Source organism: Solea senegalensis, linkage group LG8 (assembly GCF_019176455.1).
Source record: "Solea senegalensis isolate Sse05_10M linkage group LG8, IFAPA_SoseM_1, whole genome shotgun sequence".
NCBI classification, from domain to species: Eukaryota; Metazoa; Chordata; class Actinopteri; order Pleuronectiformes; family Soleidae; genus Solea; species Solea senegalensis.
In genome coordinates, this window is record NC_058028.1 from 10,873,744 (window position 1) to 10,896,150 (window position 22,407).

At 39.3% G+C, this 22,407-nt stretch overlaps 2 protein-coding genes across 2 annotated transcripts in view; both read left to right on the top strand.

Annotated features, from left to right (window-relative positions):
* rsrc1 (arginine/serine-rich coiled-coil 1) overlaps positions 1-9,056 on the top strand; it is a 105,827-nt gene extending 96,771 nt beyond the window's left edge. The window contains exons 8-10 of the mRNA XM_044032478.1: positions 3,090-3,196; positions 6,004-6,111; positions 8,730-9,056. Of these exons, the coding sequence (XP_043888413.1) occupies positions 3,090-3,196; positions 6,004-6,111; positions 8,730-8,822 (308 nt within the window). The 3' untranslated portion in view covers positions 8,823-9,056. The remainder of the gene's footprint in view (positions 1-3,089; positions 3,197-6,003; positions 6,112-8,729) is intronic.
* A 607-nt stretch (positions 9,057-9,663) lies between these two features.
* On the top strand, positions 9,664-21,844 carry mlf1 (myeloid leukemia factor 1). The gene is made up of 7 exons (XM_044032488.1): positions 9,664-10,182; positions 11,117-11,279; positions 18,472-18,555; positions 18,653-18,781; positions 19,489-19,648; positions 20,118-20,256; positions 20,438-21,844. The coding sequence occupies exons 1-7, from the start codon at positions 10,136-10,138 to the stop codon at positions 20,496-20,498; spliced, it is 783 nt and encodes a 260-aa protein (XP_043888423.1). The 5' UTR covers positions 9,664-10,135; the 3' UTR covers positions 20,499-21,844.
* The last annotated feature ends 563 nt before the right edge of the window (positions 21,845-22,407 follow it).

Below are 22,407 nucleotides of genomic sequence, written 5' to 3' on the forward strand. Positions count from 1 at the left end.
GGGTGAAAGGCAGGGGACACCCTGGACAGATTTCCTGTCCAACACAGGACCATTCTTGTTGTAATACAAGTTTATTGATTGAGTTTGATTGTGTTTTCTACAGTATATCTTGATATTTAATCTCAGCATCCTGACTCAAGTGAGAAAATCTAATCCAAACAACATGTGTATAAATAATATATATATTTAATCAAGTCAATGTTTGATTCTTTTCTCCTTTCCGTCTTGCTCTCTGCCATTTTTCTGTCTCATCTTTCACTTTATCTGCCCCTCATCACTGACGGAGAAGTGTTCCAAATGCGGTGACAATTCAGTCAACCTGTTAAATTAATTTGCCAGATAATGTGTCAATATTAAATATCAACTTTGACCTCTCCATGCTGCAGAGTGCACTTGCTCGGCGAGAGTATTGATTTTTGTCTGCTGCTAAGCTCGCAATGCCCACACTCAAAGTCCATTATTCTTGATTTTTTTCATGAAATACATATCTTTTCCTGCTGACATCTGACAAACAGCATATGGAAGTCATTTTATCTACCAATAATGTGTTTGTCAAAAAGTCTGAGTTCTTAATGGATCCCTGCAATGCATACGGACAGCCCAGCAACAGACGGGCCTGCCAAGGATATGCGAGCAGATATGGGGTGTGTGTGTGTCTGTGTGTTTGTGAGTGGATACTGTTTGTGTGGCAGCTCTTTGTGTAGGACGTTCACGCTAAATGCAAAGCAAGGGAGGGGTCATATTAAAAAAGCCAGTTAATTGTTAGGGGTGGAGATGTACCACTATCTGACTAAAAACTGAAAAATGTACAAACTAAAAGGCTTTAGTTTTCAGTCAAACACTTGCAGGTTCATGCAGCAGTGCCGTGAGTGCAGGTGATGGTGATATGAAGGACAGACCACAGTCTTCAGGAGGATATTAGGGACAGTGTTGTGCAGACTTCATCTACCAGCCCAGTGAAGATAATGACTATTTTTGGAGCCACTCAGAAATGCGCCTCTGCTCACATCTTCACGCTTGACAAGCTCAGAGTCTGTCACATACGAAGGCTTAATTCCACATGTCGCTCAGTTGTCCACGTCTGCATTGCATTCAAATCAAAAACCGAGATTGTTTGAGTGCTGTTATGAACTCTAAATGTGTGTATGTCTGTGTGTGTGTGTGTGCTCGTGAGGCACTGCTTTGAAAACCGGAACAAATATTCATTTATTCATTAAACACCATGGCCATGAAGATCTGTTGTGACACCCGTTCTTTAGCTGCTAATGGATTAAATTAATTCCTGCTATTAACTCCAGTTGCGTTGGTGTACTTGTATGTATGTGTCTGTGAGGACCAACAGACTTGTAGATCATAGGAAGTGATGGGAAATTTGGGTGAAGTGCTTTTTTAGTGTTAAGGTTAGGGATGGATTAATAATTACATAGATATATAGACTCACTGTATTTACACCAAAAGTGGAAAATTATTAAAAACTGGGAAATTCTTGGTAATTAGTTCGTTGTGATGGTTAAGGTGAAGGTGCTAGGAAATTAATTATTTCTAAGTTTGTGTGTATATGTGCCATAGCATATTGTTCACTGCAATGCCAGTTCAGATCATTTTTTATGTGGTTAGAAAATTCTGTTTTGCAATATATAAACAATATAGCTGCGTGATGACGCCATGTTTCCCCAACATTAAATAATATATACTTTTTTTGGTGACATGTTTTTTTTAATATTTTATTTTCACTTTGTAAACTTTTTTAAAAAAAAAAAACAAAACCTACATACAAAATGGGCATACAGCTGCACCTGACATTGTGGAATGAATTAATTGAAGTAAAAAAAAAAGGGAAGACAGATGCTTGGTGATGTGGTTTTCACTTAGTTAACAGATTTTCAATTCTATTTAATTTGTCCATTTTATACATATATATATATATATATATATATATATATATATATGTATATATATATATATATATATATAATTTAATTTAGCATCTTTATAACATGTTTATTTTGCTTAATGTTAATAGTATATTGTTCCATGTAAAACATATGCTTTTATTTTGAAATTCAGTTTGAAATAGCATCATTATCACCTTCAAGTATCATGATTATATTTTTAACTTAAACAATATCACCCAGTCCTGTGTGTGTGCGTGCATGCTGATATACAGATTTATATGGGGCATGAGTGTAAAGTATGTAAGTTTGCAAACACATGTGCACATGTGGGAGTACTTGTATGCTGCTGTTTTCTTACTCTCTCTTTCTGTGCATGTGAGTGTGCTTGTTTTCATGACACAGCCTACATCAGTGTAGCAGAGAAACATGGATGTCTGCTAGATTGACAGATAGAGAGATGGGAGAGTGCAGGAGAGGATGGATGGATGGGGGAGAGAGGGATGAATATTGACTGATCAGTGGAAAGATTGACAGCCTGAGAATAATAGGAGCATTCAGACTGTCTTCTTTTTTTCTTGTTGCTAACTTTCCTGGCACACCTATTTTTACCCTCCTACGCTATGAAGACTGCTCTTGAATTCTTGAAATGAGTTATTATCTGATATGCAGAATTCTGATGTGTTTATATCCCAGAGTAATTTACTGGAAACCCTTTCTGTCTTTTTGTTTGAGTGCCCCAGCCAGCGCAAAATACTTTCTGATACATGAAAACTGTATGAAACCTAATTACATTTAGTCTCCATAATGAAATTCCTTTGGAGTGAGTTTGCGTTCATATTCTGATTATTTTAAAATGCATTATCTGAGTGTAATTCACTGTCTGGCTATTATCCTGTTAGTATTTTTTCCCATTTACCTTTTGTACTTATTCTATGCCCTTGCCTTCACAAGAGTCCTTTTTTTCATGGAGGCGAAATACAAATAGGAGAACATCAAATATTTTATATTGTAAGTGTCAAAGAGAATTACAAAAAAGAGAGAACATGCAATCAACTAAGCCCAGGCCAAATGAAATCTGGTGCTTTTCATAACATGACAGGGAACGAGCGACCCTCTGTGTGCGTCTGTGTTTGTGTGTGTGTGTACTGTGCATGCTTTTGCTCAAAGCTCCTGTCTGTGTAACATGTGTTTCAGAGGGAACTTCTCTGGAGGAGCAAGTGCGAAGGATAAAGGACATAGAGGCCATTGAGAGTGATTCCTTTGTTCCTCAGGCTTTCAAATCATCCAGGGATGATATAAAGGTGCGTTCTGTCTCTCCATCTCCTGCTGCCCCTCACTCTCTGGATCTTTTCACTCTGTCTCTTATTGAATTTCCCTCTCTGCAATGCTGTGCCGTCTGTCCAGAGACAGCCCAGACCAAATCAAACATTCCCATTCAGTGCCGTTTGTTCCAACCTGAGACAGTTTCATCAGACGCTCCAGTGTTCGCTCTCTTCCAAAGCGGCAGCACCCACACAAAAGCCACACCAGGCAACAGCCATCCGCTTTTTCTCCCTCTCTTCCTCCCCCTCTTTTTCTTTCTCTCTTTCTTTCTCCCCCTCCGGTTGTGCAGATGCAGACAAAACACAGACGTCATTATTGAAATGTTGCTGTCTCTGAAGGAGCAGGTATTAGATTTGCTGGGGCTCATGGCTGGTTTGAAACGATAGATGATAACATGTGTCAGCGAACCTACAGACTTGTGGGACGCGCCTTGCTGAGTCTGACAAAGGTCAACACCCATGTGGCCGCAGCTTGGACCGGGCAGAGACAATCTGTCCTGGCCAGGACAGATTGTGCAGATTGCACACTACACACAGAGTAGACTAGGCCTTCCCTTTCTTTGAGTTTAAAGCCTCATTCTCACATATTTCCCTCAACTTTACTCGATAAAGTCAGGCAGCAGCTCTCATTATTCACAGCTACAGAGATCTCCTGCTGTACATCTAATCAAGTTTGTTTAGAGTTAGATTTATGTTTAAACATCATCCCATAAAACATTTTTGCAGGATTCAGTACAGTTTCTCCTTGTTTTATTACTCACTAATTTAACTTTAAACAGTTTTTATAGTAGCTCCTCACTTGTTTTACATTACACTTCTAGGTGTCATCCTCACTGTTAGTCATGTAATGTTAACTTATCTTGACATCTCATATTTGCTTTGGAACATAATTGTTTTTGCTAAAATACTACTTCTTTCAGCTGCTCCCATAGTGGTTGCCACAGTGTTGTTGTTTTTTCCCTATCTGCTTTGTAAACACATATGTAGCCAAAAAGAATAACATCTTAATAAACATTTAAGCACTTGACTGCTCTTAAATGTTTGAAATTTTAAACAAAAGTGAGCCAAAATACACAAAGTACACTTTCCTACCTGAACATGTTATTGTCTGAGAATACTGTATGCGATATTACAATGTACTTGGTTTTAGTATCAGTAATTCAGAATTTGTAAGTGAATAGTTTTTCACCCACTGTTAATGAGGGGAATCATAGTTAAACCTTCTTTAACATGTGCCACGGTATATCGTTCACGACTTTCTATTTCAAGCTGCATTCATGAGAAAAGTACATTCAGATGTAATGAGCAGTTAGGTTATCTGATACTCGTCACCATACTTAATTAGCAAGACTGTTCTATGTCACACTCACTTTTTGGTCCTGCCAAATGAATTTTAAATAGATCTTTCCAACGGAGTAAACATTTGCTCTTGGGCTGCTTTTAGCACTGGTTGAAACATGAATGGACTTGGCATGGTATTCATTTTGTTTGTTTTTTTGCTTTTCTTCATCAAGTACAACAAGGAGAGCAAGCCATGTGTCCAAATATGGGGCTTATTATAGCTTTAAGTCACACCTCCAGAGATGGAGTCATTCAGAGTCTCATATTTCCTGCTGTTAACTTTGACTCTACAGATAGAGACTGCACATTTACTCATTGAGCAAATACAGTACGTATTTGCTCAATGAGTAAATGTGTAGTAGAATGTGTAGTAGAAGTATTTTGTGATTTGCCACTGTACAAATAAAGTTTGATTGGATTTGTTTTGAACATTAAGCATTTTGCAATGTGCCTAAAGTTCATTATAATCATTATTATCTTTGGTTGTAGTCTGACACTGCAAAGTGATTGAATATTGCGATATCTACATTAAGTTTTACCTTCAGAAATATTATTTATTTATTATTTGAAGCCGGGATTCCTATACTGCAGACTCACATACACAAAAATATAAGGTGGAAGACATGAAATACAGGAGCTACAGTATGTTGGTGTCAATATTATCAGTCATTCACTGCCACCTGCTGGACAAATGTCACATTGCCTTATACAACTCTTGCCTGTGTCTCCATCTAGCCTAATAGCCTAATTTCAAACAATATTTAATCTACAGCATGCTCATCATAACTTTGCAGTAGGCTTACGTTCATGGTTTATACCAACAAATTATCAAGCAATTTAGATAAATCACTAGATGGATAGATAGAAAGTAGAAATGTAAGTTTCTGGCAGCTGTGTTCTACAGCAGAAGTACACACATAAAAGTATGAAAATCACAACAGACAAAAAAAGAGATGTAAATAAACATGTATATAAAAACAATGATGATTATATAGAGCTGGACGTTAGTCTTTTCATATCGCACCTAAGGTGCAGTAGCCTGTCACTTCAACACGCTTCAACAGTTTTGAAAAGCGGCATAATTTTTACAATATTTCTCCTCACAGATCTTTTTTGAGCTGCTCACAATTATTCACATTTTGCAGCCATAATGAGTTTCTCTCTGTCATTTTGCATGGTGGGACAACCAGCACACAGACTCATAAAATACAATCAGTAGTCTTAAATTATGACTCCCTACTTTGCCCTGTTCTGCAGTATAGAATTGAAATACATACAACATATTGTCTTTGTCTTGGCACACCAGTATAATTTTGCTTAACTTGTGTTTAATCTGATTTATGTATCAGTTTGTGTTTTGGGATTTTAAACCTATTTTATGACTTGAATATGCTAGTTCTTTAAAATGCATATATTTATTTTATTAAAATGTGTTTTTGTTGCAGACTGAAGCAGCTGTGGTGAAGCAGGAACCAGACAGTGCAGATTCTCAGGACATCACTTTGCCCACGTCCATAGTCTATAACGACAGTGACACACTCGCCCATCCCAGTGTAAGTTCTTATCCAGCAAAGCATTTCCCTGTAGATTTAGATGTTTCTGTTTGTTCAGTATCACACCAAGTTGTCCTGAAGTTCTGTAACACGGACTTTTTAGCACTCTCCAACCCTCAGGTGTTGCTCAAGTTCATCTTCTTGCCATTTTATCTTCTGGGACAATCTTGTTTTATGAGTGCTCGTGTTGACTTGTGGACAAACTTTTTAAACTCTTTTTCGCCCTCTGCATCTATCAAAAACACCATGACGGTTTACACCACACCTTCGTATTCTGATAGTGTGTATCGCATCGTAAAGGACACTGCAGTATAGCAGATTATAGCCTCCCTAACACCACCTCCTCCCGGACTTGTAGACCAATGATGAAAAACGAGAAGGAAAGCTTTAAACTCTAATAACGCTCCCTGGGGCTTCCCAGTCATCCGTCTCCTCTGGGAAACTAAGTTATGTCCTGACGTATGCAGATAACCCCATGCACACACACCCAGCTCAAATGCACACACGCATACACAACCTCCGACAGGCTGATGTATGGCAGCAATATGCCCCAGGCGGGCCCCGGCACCGGCTCCAGCTCCAGCTCTACTTCCAATTAGAACAGATGAGTCCCATTAGCCCAGCCCAGATACTGTCATCCCACACACAGCCTCATTAGCACCATGACACCAGTGCAGGGCCAACAGACAAAAACTCACTGGTGTTGAATCTAACACACAGATAACATGCAGCGCTGCTGTAAACGGCATAGGTTAGGAATGAAGGATCGACGTCGCCACGGCTGCTCTACAATCTGCATAATAACAGACGCGTATCATCACATAGATGTACTGTATATACACATAGGCGGCATGTCAACATTATCTCTCTCACACACACACACACACGCACACAGTGAATACAGAAATAATCTTCCAATTTTCCCTGTTTTTTCTCTCTGTGCCTCATAGTCGTTGTGTCACTTCCCAATAAACAGATGCCTTCATTCATCAGACACTTGCTGCAGCACTTTTATAGCACTCTTACAATCAATATCATTGCTGCTGCTTATGTACTGCTACTGTGTAACTGCAAGTCACATGATGCTCTTCTAGGCCCGCAGAGCTACAGTTACTGTGTATGTGTTTAGAATAAAGAGCTTTCTGTGCATACTGAAGTGGTGGTAAAAGACTAAGCTGACGTGTTGTAATAAACCACAGACCATCACTGTGACTCCGTCCACACTGAAGTCATGTGAGTGTCAGGGGGGCTGTGTTTACAATCACGTGCCAGGTTCATGGACTTTGTGGCTGCGGGAGGTCTTGGAGGGTATAACTAAGCAGTACATAAACACTGCAGTTTCATTTTGTGAGTTCACACAATGCTGATTAAGCCTAACAGCTCCACAAGACTGTTTCTCAGTATGGTGGTGTTTTGATTTGTGTCTGTGGTGACAAAGAGGTACGGGTTTTACAGCACAACTGACAGACAGAAAGCAGAAGAATAACAGGTACGCTTATTGTAAAGCGAGAGGGTAAGACGACAGTGATAAGGTCTGCACGTTCACCTGACTCTTGTAGACAGTGTGTGTGAGAGAGACAAAACTGCAGCTGAAGATGACGTGTCCTCCTCACAGCAGCATCACTGTCACTCACTGTAGGTGCTAGTGATGGGTCAAAATATCGATTTGGTGATATACCGCCGCCCTTCCTTGTGCAATACGATAACCGATGTGCCCGGGCAAATATGGATATTTTAATTAAACAAATCAAGGTGCTCTAAAGTAAACAGTCCCTGCCAAATCAGATGTTTAATTTGTGAGTGTCAGGAGGCTTCCAGGAGTTCCCACATTTAAATTTATGAAAAGTGGGTGTGAATTGACAGAGAAATTATAGTTTAAAATGTCACCTTTTTTAAAACTCCAAAGCAGAGTTTTAACATGGGGGTCAATGGGAGGTTTGACCAGAACTCTCTGCACTTCTAGGTGATTTCAAGAATAACTGCAAGTCATATGAATGTGAAAACAACACACATGGATAGACAACAACCATAGCAACATTTTTATGTAAAAAAATTGTCTGTGTAGGTTGTAAATTGTGGGCAGTGGAACAGGTTGTTTAGAGATTTTTGTGATTATTTTCATAGATCTCAGAATCAGAAGAGAAGAGAGTCAGAATAGCCTTTATTGTCGTTATTTTGTGGACAACGAAATTTGGGTGCCACTCCCTTGGTGCAAAATACAAATATATAAATAACAATTTTAAAAGAAATAAAAGGGCGCACCAAGTCGGAGAGCTAAGAGCCGCTGCACCAGTGCGCGCCGCCATCGCCATCACCATCTCAGCTCAGTGTGCCACTCTAACGGCGCAATACACACTCATTGTAAAATCTGAAAATGTCCAAAAAAGTATAAAACTTAAACTGTGATTGTTTAAAAACCCTAATATCTATCAAAACTTTGATTTAGGCTTAAAAAGTCTCAAGTCTTGTGAAACGCGGAAGAATAACAATAGATGCTTGCTTTGTAAAGCAGGCACTCTGATTAATAAGAATCTATCTCAATACTTTTCTGTACTGCAGTTAAACGTTATCTTTACAGTTTGTGCTTATTAACGAATCACCTTTATGCTGCCCTGCAGTTGTTCATGGACAAGGAGAAAGCAGAAGAGCTGTGGCTCAACAGACTGGTCTCACTGCGGCAGGAGAGGCTCATGGGAAGTCCTGTACCCTGAAACACACCACGAACCAAGAGGATCCTGGACATTTTCAGTCCTATTCTATTGTGTTTTAGGACATCATATGATTTCTCACTGTACCCTCCACTAATACTTCTCACCTGTTCTTTATTTGGGCGTCATTTATTTTTTACTGGAAATATTTCAGTGAGGTGAAATGAGACTTTACTATGTAGATACCTTTTGTTGTGTCTTTTGTACTAAATAAAGCTAGCTGTGGGTTTTCTTTGATTGGAACTTGATTTGTGTTTTTTATGGGTGCATTTCAAAGATAAGATATCAGCAGATAATATGTATGAGTTACACTGTCATACAGTAACTTACTAAAAGTAGACTGACTCATTCTGAGGAAACCTTATCTCTCTGCATCTGGCCTGACGGACAGACTGGAGTAATCATCTTTTCACCTGCTCTGAACTTCTTAAACTAACACTGATGTGCAGTTTATTTATTCAGTGTTGTGTCACAGTTGGAGCCTGAATTCAAAGCAGTGTAGTGTACACAAACTCAGACCTTGTGGAACAGCCCGATGGTAAATCTATACGGAGTCTGGGACAGAGTGTCACTTCATACCCTCCAAATAGTCAGGGTTGTAATGAAAAGATAAGTCAACTTACACAGAAATACTGTTCAACTGTATATACTGGGGTATATGGTCAGAGTGGAGCTGAGGAATTTCATGGAAAATGAAACAAATAACAAAAGAATAATAATAATCCAACTGTTGAAGTATATGTGAGGAAGAGGAGGAGGATGAGAGAGAAATTATGACTTTTTCTTTAATTTCAGAATTCTGATTTCAAAATCATAATTCTGACTTTTTCTTTAATATCAGAATTCTTTCTTTCAAAAAATCTTTTTACATGTGGCCCTAATACTGAGGCTGACAAATTGAAATTGTCTTTTGGTCTCGGGACAGGACCAGAGCAAGAGTCTTGACTCAAACTGCTCAAGTGATGCTTTCCAAATAACTTCGTGTAAACTTTTCCTTTAAACCCTGTTGATATGTCTGTTGTCATGAACCTGGTAGTGAGTGACCAAGCTCCCAGGGAGCCGTTGCCATGGCAGACACTCACAACACACTGCGCGCATGGACAGATCCTGTTCGACGCTGCGAATAGCCAACCTATCCCAGGGTCGTGTTCCGGTCACGTGGTCTGTGAGAGTGACCCTAAAATGAAGTTGAATTGCTCCTCCGTCATATTAGCGTTGCCGAGGCTGAGCCGGTGAACAACTGCAGCGTTCACACACACACACATACACACACGGATTATTTCCAGAACTTTCTGTCACCTTCAAACCGCGTGGAAATGTTCAACAGTGTTCTGAGAGACTTTGACGACGACCCGTTCTTCTCGTGAGTAACTCAACTGTTTACTGTAATTTAAAACCACAATATGTCCACAAACTAATGTTACTTGTTCATAATCATAATAAAACAAAAAGGTATGAGACTGAGCTAAACGCACAATGTGTCGTCACTGTTTCTTAAAAACTATGTAAAACAATATATGAATTAATTTTCTTCTGAATTGTCGATATTAAAGTGTTAAAATAGCTTTTGTAAGGACAAAGAGTGAATAAGTTTTGGTGTCATTTTAGGACACAAAACAAGTTTTTAGAAGGAAAATTCTTAAATGAATGAATGAATGAAATTAAAACGTTAGGATTGTCTTTAGACACTTAGAGACTGACCAATGTCATAGACAAAAAGACAAACCCAGCCGTTCACGCAAGTGACAAGGACAACTCAGTCAGAAACAGACTCAGGTGTGAAGCCATCTGCCTCATCCGGTTGTGGTGAACAAGAAAATTGACCTACTTCCATCAAACTTTAAAAGACAATGCTGCTTATTTTTTTACCAAGTAGTGTGTGCATTATTCTATAAATAAAATGACTTATTATGTGGTATGTGCCTGATTTGTCTTTGAAAGTGGACTACATGTAGTTTGCTAAATTTGTAAATTGTTGCAATTTGGAACATCCATTATTGTTTGTTTGTTTTATGTATAATTTTACAGAAAGTGGAAGCCTTTAGACACACAGCACTTGAGAAAAGACAAAGTATATCATAAACTCACTTTAACAGTAACACTGACCACCAGCTGAGTTAGTCAGTGACCTTCACAGTCGTAGTGTAAAGATGGCTGTAATTATCTTGAGGTGCTTCTTCTCTCTTTCAATGTCCTCACTTTTGTAATATTTGGCAGCCACCGCTGCATCATATTGCACAGTAACTGAAAGTTCATAAATAAATGGTGGGATCAATTTTTCACTTCCTCTCCAACAGGGAGCCGGCCCGGGCTCACAGAGAACACATGCGGCAGATGATGCGGAGCTTCTCTGAGCCTTTTGGTGGATCCTTACTGCCCAGTATAATGGACAGGAGAGGCCACGGTCACAACATGGCGGAGCATCCGAGCTCATCGTTGGCACTGAGAGACGATTACAGGGTAAGAAACCTTCATTTTTAGAACCACTTATTGAACTTTTCTCAACGTGTAGACTCAAGTAAGACAAGAGGGAGTTACATTAGCCATATACTGTATGTGTATATACATGACTGGCTGAAGATCCTGCTCCAGCACTTTTGACCTTCTTCTTCGTCCAATCCTCCTGGGCTTATAACCACAGATGACGGTTGTTTAGTGGACATTTACTAAGATTATAGTGGATGCTTGCCACTGGCAGCGTAACTGGAGCACCACTCAGTTAAGTATGGGGCCATGTGATTCTCTGGTTTAGAGGAAGGGTAACCCCCTTGGCCTCTCTGGACGGTTATATCTAGCCGTGAGGAGCCCTATTTATAGTGCATTGTTCCACTGACACACTGCTTTCTTGCAAACACACATGCAGACTTCTTTGAAAACTCACACCTGTAGGACTCCATAGAAATGTGCTTTTGCTCTGCCAACATGAGCTGCTGCTGAAAATAACAGATAACAGATTATTTTTGATCTGTATTCTATAAATGTATACTTGGTTTCATATATGTGTTGAGGGCTGAAACAATTACTCGATCACTAATCAATTACTAAATTAATCGTCAACTGTTTTGATGATCGATTAATATGTTTGAGTGTTGTAAAAAGAAATTCTTAATTGTGAATATTTTCTGGTTTCTTTGCCCCATTTAACAGAATAAATCATAGAAATTTTTGTTTGTGGAAAAAAACAGGACATTTTAGAATGGCATCATTTACAGGTTTGAGAAACACTGATCAACATTTTCTGACATTTTATGGCCCAAACAATTACTCGATTAATCGAGAAAAGAATCGACAGAATAACCGATTATGAAAACAATCATTAGTTGCAGCTCTACATGTGTTGAATAACGCTGTGGATTTGCAATATTTGTTTAAGGAACAATGGTTAGAAAGTTTACTTGGATATTTTCATACTAAAACTGTCATGCATGACTTTATAAATACAAACAAATCTCACATTCAAACCTTTGTCAAAGGAGTTCACACAATGCTGATTAAGCCTACTATTTCCACATGTGTCACCTGTCTGCACACATGAAATTACTTGTTTTGAAATTACAGGTTAAAGTATGAAGTAAGAACTGTTTCAGAAGTGAATGCTGCTCACAAACACCTAGTCATTCAATAGCTACTTGCCCCTGCTCTCACCGCTGGGGTATTCACACAAATGCTCCCTCAGTCAGGTCCGATAGTATTGCTTGACAGAGCCCAGGGACACAACATGCATTCATCTTCTACCGCTTTATCCTCCTCATGAGGGTCATGGGGGACGCTGGTGCCAATCCCAGCTGACATAGGGCGAAAGGCGGGGTTACACCCTGGACAGGTCACCAGTCAATCACAGGGCCACGTAGAGAAAAACAGCCATCCAATTTACCTAATCCCCAAATCTGCATTTTTGGACTGTGGAGAACCCAGAGAAAACCCATGCACACACAGGGAGAACATGCAAACGGCCCTTGTTCTTGCTGCAAAGCAAGAAGACTGCTAACCACTACACCAACTGTGTGGCTCACACAGCATGCAAATAATGTTATATCCTTTCTATTCATGAAGACCAAAAGTTGCACTGTGCAGCTTCAGGCTCAGCTTTAATGATTCATGCTTGCACTGAAACGGTGTGTAGATTAGTTCTGCGACACTGCACCCGTTCACCTCTCCCAGATCACTCCCTCTCCCAGCTGCTTATTTACTCAAGCTTAGTCCCTGTCACCTGCTTTGATACCACTGCCTGTATATTTATCCTTGTTAATGACTTTCATCAGAACCACAGCCTCAATAGCCAACAACCTGTTTTCCCTTTATTAGCACCATGCCTCTAACTAGCTGAGGAGTACTTGACTAATGACCTTGTTGGCCGTGGGTGAAATGGAATGACACCGTAAAATTTCCACCCAGACAAATGACTTGATCTAATAGTCAGAGTAATCTTCTGTTGGCTCACAAACTGCTTTGTTAATAGTCCAGAGCAATAATCAGAAAAACAAAGATTGTGAATGACCAGATAAAGATCCAGATTTCTATCACAGTACTAACACATTCATCTGAAGAGCAGGGTCAGTGTTGTGGCGCTCAGCACTGGTCAGTAGGCTGAGTCTGTGGTGCTGTGTTATTGGCTTTCTACGAGCATATGTGTGGATGTCATGGACACGCTGTTTTGTCATTGTTGCTCTCTCAGTCCATCTGTCTGGGCAGAATGTGCCCTGGCAGTGCTGGTGCATTAGCAGCTAGATGACAGACAGCTCCCTCTCATACTGCTCTCCAATATCACAGACACAAATGCTCACACAAATAAAAAAAAAATCTGAACGAAAACATAATCTAAGGAGCAAGTTATGCATACAAAATAAATCACGCACACTGGCATCATGCACATACATACACATGAGAATACACACACGCATGCTTGCACAAACATTGGCAACATGCTGCTGGAAGGCTTGTACTTCTTATATTAGCTTGTTTCCCAGTGGAAAATAAGCCCCCTCTTACCTTCCAATTCTGCCACCAGTGCTCACATTTCCCTGTCTCTTGCCAATACCCACAACCAGCTTCATGTCAGCCTTGCCCTCATACATCTGTGCTTGTTTATGTAACAACTGTTAAATGACAGTCAAATTACATCAAGTTGGATATAGTTTCCTTGTTTGTACTTGTTTGTACTGGGCTCGTGCTTGACTGGTCGCTCTGTAGTTGCAGTTTCGAAAGCCTGAATTCACCTCAAGCAGTTTTAAAAACATTATTCACCATAATCACAGTCAGTATCCCTTATTGTCTTTGTTGCATCGTCACCTCACTGTAGGACTGAACAGTTAATTGTTGTCTAATCAAAATCACAATTTGAAGTAGGGATGAAAATTGGTAATGGTCCGATACTGGTTCAAAATCGCTGGATCGGGATATAGATAAAAATGTAAAATCCGATACAATCTTATATATCACATTTTTCACTATGCACAGGCTGTAAAAATGTAAATAAAAATCAGCAAAACTATTTTAGCTTAGTCATGTTTGGGCTGTTAGTTTCGTTTTTTTGGGAGAACAGTATTTGTTCCAGAGTTGGAGAATGATGTCTTTGAAATGACTCAGCACAAATGTGTTGTTAACAGCTTCATAGTTCATAAATGGTCTAAAATGACTGTATCGGACTAACATCAAGTTTGTGATAACGGTATCAGACACAAAAAAGTGTTATCGTCCCACCCCTAATTTGAAGCAATGCAGGTAGCAAGTTCCACTTAAGCCATCGCACTACACAAATGTTATAAACAATGAATCAAGTTCTCATCCTTGCATTAGACCACAGTCGTTAAACGTACAGTGTGGAACATTTAGGAAGGTTAATAACAGCAGAAGTTGAATATACCACCCATAATACTGTACATTTTAGAAGTTGTTTAACACATTAAAATAAAAGTTGCAGAGCCTCACTTTTATTAATCACATCTAAAAGGTAAATGTCCCCTAACCCAAGTGTCCCCACAGAGCAGGAGCATGTGGGTGGACTTTTAAACATTTAAACACCAAGTTTGACTGAAATTAAAACACATTTTGAGTAGCCAAAACTACAGCTACATATATCTGCAATTCATTTTTTACTAGTCAGAATGACGTCACTTTTGCCAGTCATGTTAAACATCATTATGACTAGTCACGATTCAGGTTTGAGATATCTACAACTTAATTTTGACTATCTGAAACTTAATTCAAGATATCTTAAAAGTACAATGTACTTCAATTGTGGATAATAGAAGATGTCTTTAACTTGAAGTATGACTAGTTATAATGACGTAGATATCTGAATCTGGAATTAGAGATATCTACTATGACAAACCCCATACATAATGGCAAAAGTGACAAAAGTGACGTCATTTTGATGAGTAAAAAAAAACTGAATTGCAGATATCAATAGTGAATATCCTGTCTACCATAGCAGCAGCCTGCTTCAGAGACCACAGTGGCAGGTTCAGTATCTGACTCAGAGAGAGATAAAAAAGAAAGGTCAATCTGCAGTCGTGCCTTCGACTAAAATAATGTGTTACAAACCGTTGCGTCCATGTTTCTTACTTTTTCCGCCTCAGTTTGCCATCATTGCTCAGTCTGCACCCCCAGTCTAAATATAATAGTAGCAGATATGTAACTGACATTTATTAGTTCATAGATGCCCCTTTGAGATAAAATTGGATGTGAGACTCCATAGAACCTGGTCAGGAGTGTTTTTACATCAGCTTGACCTTTGAAAAGAGCTGAGAGAGCAGGCTTGGACTCCAACCCCCCGGTTATATCCCCGTCCTGCCCAGTCCACACGGCCTTCCTAGAATGAGGCTCGGTTTCAGCTTTAAAGCCGCGCTAATCTCTGGCAATGCGACCCAATTATGCATGGAACACAAGTCATTCAACACCACACTGATTACGCACAATACCCCAATGAATCACTGCGTCCAGAGAATACACATGCATGCACGGCGCTGGCTGCTGAGACGTTTATCCAGGGCCACGGTCATAAACACCTGTATTTTTTGGCCTGAGTGAAGGCTGAAGCCGCTGCCTCCTCACTTCTCTGTCACTCTTCAAGTGCCCGCACTCTCAGTGAGTTCATGGCCTTAAAGGATCAAACCTGAGGTCATGTTGCGTTCCTGTCATAGCTGTGGTAAGAGCTTAGTGACCAATGTAAGACAACTTAACAACTTACTGGCAACAAACTTGGTAAACTCGCAAAAAGTCAACATGATTCATGTCGTGTGTGTGTGCTCAAATATTTTGAAATGATATCGTTTAAATCCTCAGGACTTGAGCCAGTCATTGTTGCCTTTTGGCAGAACTGACAGCACAGTCAGTCGAGTCCTCAGCTCCTGTGCTTTGCTGTCATATGAGTTTCTCTTTTGAAATGATGCTGCACGCTCTAACACGTTATCCGTCAGCCAGGAGAGAGGTCACAGCATCATGTTAATGTACACACACAATTTCGTATTATTTCTCCTCATTTTAACCCAGTTACAGCACAATTTACTTGAGAATTAGCTGGAAGGTAACAGATATTTTACCTAAAGAAAGGCAACAACACTTTACCTCAGGGTTTTACATACAGGCAACGGGACGTTTGACCTTTCACATTTTATCCTTCAAAATTCAAAACATTTTCTTTACACTATATCAAACAGTGTATTGAAGTCCATTTGCCTTTATCCAAATTCCCGAAGTGAAGTGTTGTCAAAGTTAATCTCGTTAAATTGAAGCATCTTGTAAATTGTTGAAAAGTCTGAATTAGGGATGCGTGATATTATCGGAACAACATCGGCAGATATTGGCTTTTAAATATATTATCGGCTATCAGTAAGACAAATGACTTGACGTCTATGCTCGCGCCCTCTATTTATTCTATTTATTATTATTTTTATGCTTATTTATTTTGGACAGTGAAGACATTTTATTTTATCTACATCTGCTGCAACATGAGTATGAAAAATATTAAGTTAATTTCACTAAAGAAAAGACTAAATGACCTCTGATCTCTGACATCTAGAAAACATGTATATATTGGTATGAGTTATCGGCCCAAGAACTCCCGATATATCGGCATATCAGATATCCACATCCCGAGTTTGAATTTTGAAGGATAAATACTATCTGCAAAATGTTAATTTATTGTTGTAAAAGTTGTTAAATGTTTACATTGGGTTTTTTATATATATATATTTTCTGAGGAACCAAACAAGTTAGGCTTGTTATTGTGTCCATCCTCAAGTCAGGACAAGATGATGATGAAGTTTTCTTCCATTTTAGGGCCAACATTTCAAAATCACATGCTATAGAGAGATCATATAATATAACTATTATTGTTCTAAGGTTTGTGCAATGTAATATTTAATTGAAAGATTACGGGGGGGAATCTTTTAGCTCTTGTAGAAGTTTTTTTGTTGTGGTTCTTGTTGCTCTGCAGTGTGTCTGAAATACTGATGTATCTAATGTCACCAAATTGTGATTGAGTGGCAATTATTATAATATTTGTCAAATATGTAGCTTTACATGGATGCACACACAATACCTTTCAAACAAGTTTTACTTAACTTTACTTAACAACTTGCAATAACATGGTCAGGCTTTAAAAAGATGGCATTGTGAGGGAAAATCCCTAAACAAAGACTTGGTTTCCACTTTCTGGTTTCTTTGTTGTCTGCGTCACCAGCTCATATGATAAAATGTAAATGTCGAGGTTACAATGTTCCATGCAGCCACATATGTAGGACACATTTAGCACACTGCACTCTGCATGCTCTGTGTGTTTGTACACATGATAGAGACGTTCACGAGCTGATAATTCCCGCTGAACCCTGAACTCTGAGTTCATCCAACCTGAGACGGGAAAACCACAACAGCTGATTGGATTCGGCTCAGTAATGTCTGAGTATGTCCTAAAACTGTGTCTCACCACATGGAAATACAGAGCAGAGCTTTTGATCCAGTGGCGGTAGAAAGAGTCATGTGTGGAGATGTACAATATACGATGAGAGCCCTGATCTCAACCCCATCCAGGACCTTTGGGATGAACTGGAACAGAGATTGTGAGCCAGACCTTCTTGTCCAACATCAGCCCCTGACACAAATTCACATAGATACACATGATTCCAGTCACTTGCAATGGAAAACTGAAAAGAAGAGCGACCAAAGGAGGTACGAGATTTGAGGGTCAGGAGATTAACGAAGCTGCGATAATGTAGACCATGACTGGTATTATAAATATTGAGTAAGTAATTGACTGTAGACAATGTGAGTTTTATAAAGTCTGTCTGTGCGATGGTCAGACGTCCGAATACCTTTGTCCATATAGTGTACGATTAAAAAGGGACATTTAAATGTTTAGTCCAGTTTTAGTTACATTCTTATCATTCTGATTCAGAAATATCACTTAATCTGTGAATATTCACTGGTATTTTGTTTAATCATATGTTGATCTGAATGGATTATTATGGATTATTGTGTTCCATATGTTGATGCGATGTGACACTTTTACACAAATTAAGTTCCCAACATATTTGTCATGAATTGATGGTAACCCCACAGTTTCCCCTCATCTAAACCCTTAAGTCACCCAGGGCAGAGACACGCGCGTCTGACTGTTTAACTCAACTGGCCTTGTCCTCTTGTGTTTGTGCAGGACATGATGACGAACCCTTTCGGCATGTTTGACAACGTGATGGCCAACGTGAGAAACAGGATGCAGGACATGCACCGGAGCTTTGTGAGTTTTCCCCTACGATATATTTGCGTTGTCCTCTTTTTGTTTGCCGCTCTCTCAGACTGCGTGTGCTTGCATTTTGTTTATGGGTGTATTTCAGGAAAACGTGTCCGCAGATTCAAACAGCCACTCCTTTAGCTCCTCATCACTCATGACATATTCAAAGTTTGGAGATGAGCCTCCCAAGGTTTTCCAGGCAACCTCAACGACACGCCGTGCACCTGGAGGGGTGAGTGTGCCATTGGATGTGCCACAGTGTTGTAATGTAACAAAGTACAAATACTTTGTTACTGTCTGTACTTTGTACACTACATTTTCTCTACCTATGTTTGTTACTCGTCACTACCAAATAAAATCAGAAGAAGAAGAAGAGTTGGTAATGGTCTGTATTTATATAGAGCTTTTCTAGTCTTGATCAGCTGCTTTACACTATTGTTTTGCCATTCACCCAGTCACAAATCTTTCATATCCATTCACATGCTGCAACATGGGTCTTGCTCAAGGACACATATAGACTAGCAGAGCCAGGAATTGAACCCACAACCTTCCAGTTGAAAGACAATTTGGCCTACCACTGAGCTACCATGGCACAATCCTAACTCAGCACTTTTTTAAAACTTTAATTAGAAAATTACTTTTGATACTTAAGTACAATAATTTTCATATACTTATCCCTCTAAGATACTTTATGCAAGACTGCAGAACATTGAGCTTGGACATTTGTGCTCTCTTTTATTGTATTAATTTCCTCTTGGCCTTTCCATGCACATCACAAGTAAGACTGCTTTCATACCTACCTTGTTGTTCCAAAACGAAAAATACAAATACAAAAAAATGAAAGCACCCTAAATGTTGTTCACATTGACCATGTTCCACCAGGATATATGAACCACAACATCATCGTCTAATGTGTTTGACTAATGTTTCAACCACCAGATCAAAGAGACTCGGCAAGCACTTAAAGACTCTGAGAGCGGCCTGGAGAAGATGGCAATCGGTCACCACATCCAGGACAGAGGACACGTTGTGGAAAAGAAATACAACAAGAAAACAGGAGACAAGGAGTTCAACCAAGACTTTCAGAACCTGGATGAATGTACGTTGATCCAATGCTTCGACTGGTTTCGGTAGCTACCGCATGTGCAGTCACGTCATACAAAAATAAACCATTTTTACAATCAAGTTTCATATAATCGGTGACAATTTCTAGAAGCAGTGGTGCCCAAACTTTTCCCCTGGAGTTCTAAAATTTTGTCTTTTGACCCTTCATTCCATTATATATCAGCTTTTAAAGTGCAGGTAACTTAGTTTTAAACATTCAGAATATGAAGTAACCAGGGGAATTCACTGCTTATTTTTCACCTTCCACTAAATGACTAAGGTCAGTGACCACTACTGTGGTACGTGGAGCTGACTTCCTGTCCTGGTAAATGACCAGTTCTTTTCTATAATCTGACTCAGTGGAGTCGTTTCTGGTCAGATCATAAATGTTCAGTGGCTATTTTTTAATGTAGACCAGTCACAGCACTGTTTCTCCCTTATTAAACCTGATCCTCCACTGGCAGCTGAAGCAGAGTCTTTTGACGATGAGTGGCAGCAGGAGCTTTGCAAGTTCCAACCGTCTGCACCCATGCCTCGTCTAGAAGGAGCCCAGCCCCGTGCTGTTCACTGGGCAGCGCTTACTGCTCCAGAGCAGGCCCACAGGTCAGTATGATAAAAGCTCGTCAAGCATGTCATGTTGAGGACAGACTGAAATCTGCTGCTCAGGATCAGATGACAAACAAGTGGCTGATGACTGACAGAAGACACATTCTCATGTTATGGTCCTGCACTTAATTTAGCCACTCGAACTGTGATTGTTTACTTTGTTCTGTCTCTTTGTCAGAAACCAATCAAAGGGCAAGACGGAGGGTAAACGCAACCTGAAAGACTCAGCAGAGCAGTAAAACCATCTGTTCATTTGCTTATTAAATCCTTTCATGTATCATACAGTCACACACACACACTGGTTTCCATGATGTCAGAGGACATTGCATAGACTTACATTCATTTCCTGTAGACTTACTATAACCTTAACCATAATTACTAGTGCCCTAACCCTGACCTTAACCTCAAACCCTAACACTAAAACCAAGCCTTAACACTCAAAAAGCACCTTTTAGGGGTGACAGAACAATGAGGACCAGCCAAAATGTCCTCACTCCCTTAGGTTTATAAGTTTTTTTGGTCTTCACAAAGACACCCCTACAAGAACACATATATACACAGCTATTCCATTGACCTATATTCATTTGGACAGCCTAAACAAAGTGTAATCCATAACTTTAAACATAACCACTTCATATTAGGACCAGGTTTTGGTCTCCATTAGGACTGCTGGTCCTAATTTGGGGATTAGGCAAATTGGACACTCTAAATTGACTGTAGGTGTGAGAGTGAATGGTTGTTTGTCTCTATATGTGTCCCTGTGATGGACTGGTGATCTGTCCATGGTGTCCCCCGCCTTTCACCCTATGTTAGTTGGGATTGGCACCAGTGCCACCCGCAACCCTCATGTGGAGGATAAAGCAGTAGAAGATGAATAAATTAATTCATTTCTCCCATGGCATATTTTGAATCTTACCAAAATGCACATTTGAGTTTAAAAACATGATGATAGACTAGTTTGATAAGAAAACTAAAACCTATCAGCACACTGTTCTATGCTGGAACATGAACTGTACGAGTAGAACACATCATTTATAACCCCGTGTAAGTATAATACTACCACAGTATGTATACTTAATACACCTATAGAAATTTAAAGATCATTCACATTTCTATTGTCGTTGGAACATATTTAAAAATAAACTGAGAGTACATTAATGTGAGGCTGGAGTTTATAGCATTTATCATAAACAGCCAAAACAACAATGGATTCATAGAATTTTGCTCGTTTCTCACATAATGAGCATAATAATGCAAAATAATTATTGACTGTTAGATGTCCACTAATGCACTTAGACACTGTCTAAATTCTCTTTTTGTAATTAGATCGTCTACTACCTGATGTTCTAGGTGCAGTTTTATGTATTTTCTCTGCTGTAATCTTTGTAAAAAGAACAATAATAATAATAATAATACTGTTACCTTTTTATATTGTTGCTTTGGATTCTCTCATTTTTCATCCAATGATCCGTGCAGTGTACTACAAACTCTTTGACAAGGTGTGGATTATTTCCCATAATTCAAGATTTGTTCTTGTATATTTTTTCAAGGTGTTATCTGAAAATAAAAAAATGTGAAAATATGATCATAATGTCAAAGAATTGTTTTGTTTTTAGTCCCAAACTACTGTAGGTTCACCTTAATATCCACAAGTAATCGAGGAAGTTGAGTGTCATTTTAAAAATGCTGAATAATGATAATGATCATCTTAAAGCACTCAGGCCTCAGGGAGTTTGTGAATGTGTGACGTGCTTGTTCGGTAGTAACCCGTGGTTGTATTTTTGGAACTAAGCACTTGTCAGTCGCTCAGATTTATCTGAGATGTTACACAGCTGCAAGTGAACCAGGCTCCTCGCTGACATGCTCTTTAATCAGACCACATTTCCTTAAATTTAACATATAAAACGCAGGAATTGACAAAATGAAGCTCAACAAGGCTGAGTGGTCAGCGCTGCCTCCTCATTCAGGACAGTAATGTACAGTAAAGCAGGAAGTGCCAATGTGAGATTAATTAATACTTTTGCCTCACTTTTCTATGTATATTGTGTATTGTGTGCTGCTGCTATACTGTAATTTCCCAGTTTTACATTGTGTACATTAGTGTAAATAAAGGGCTGCAATGCTTACTCGATTAATCCATTACTAAAT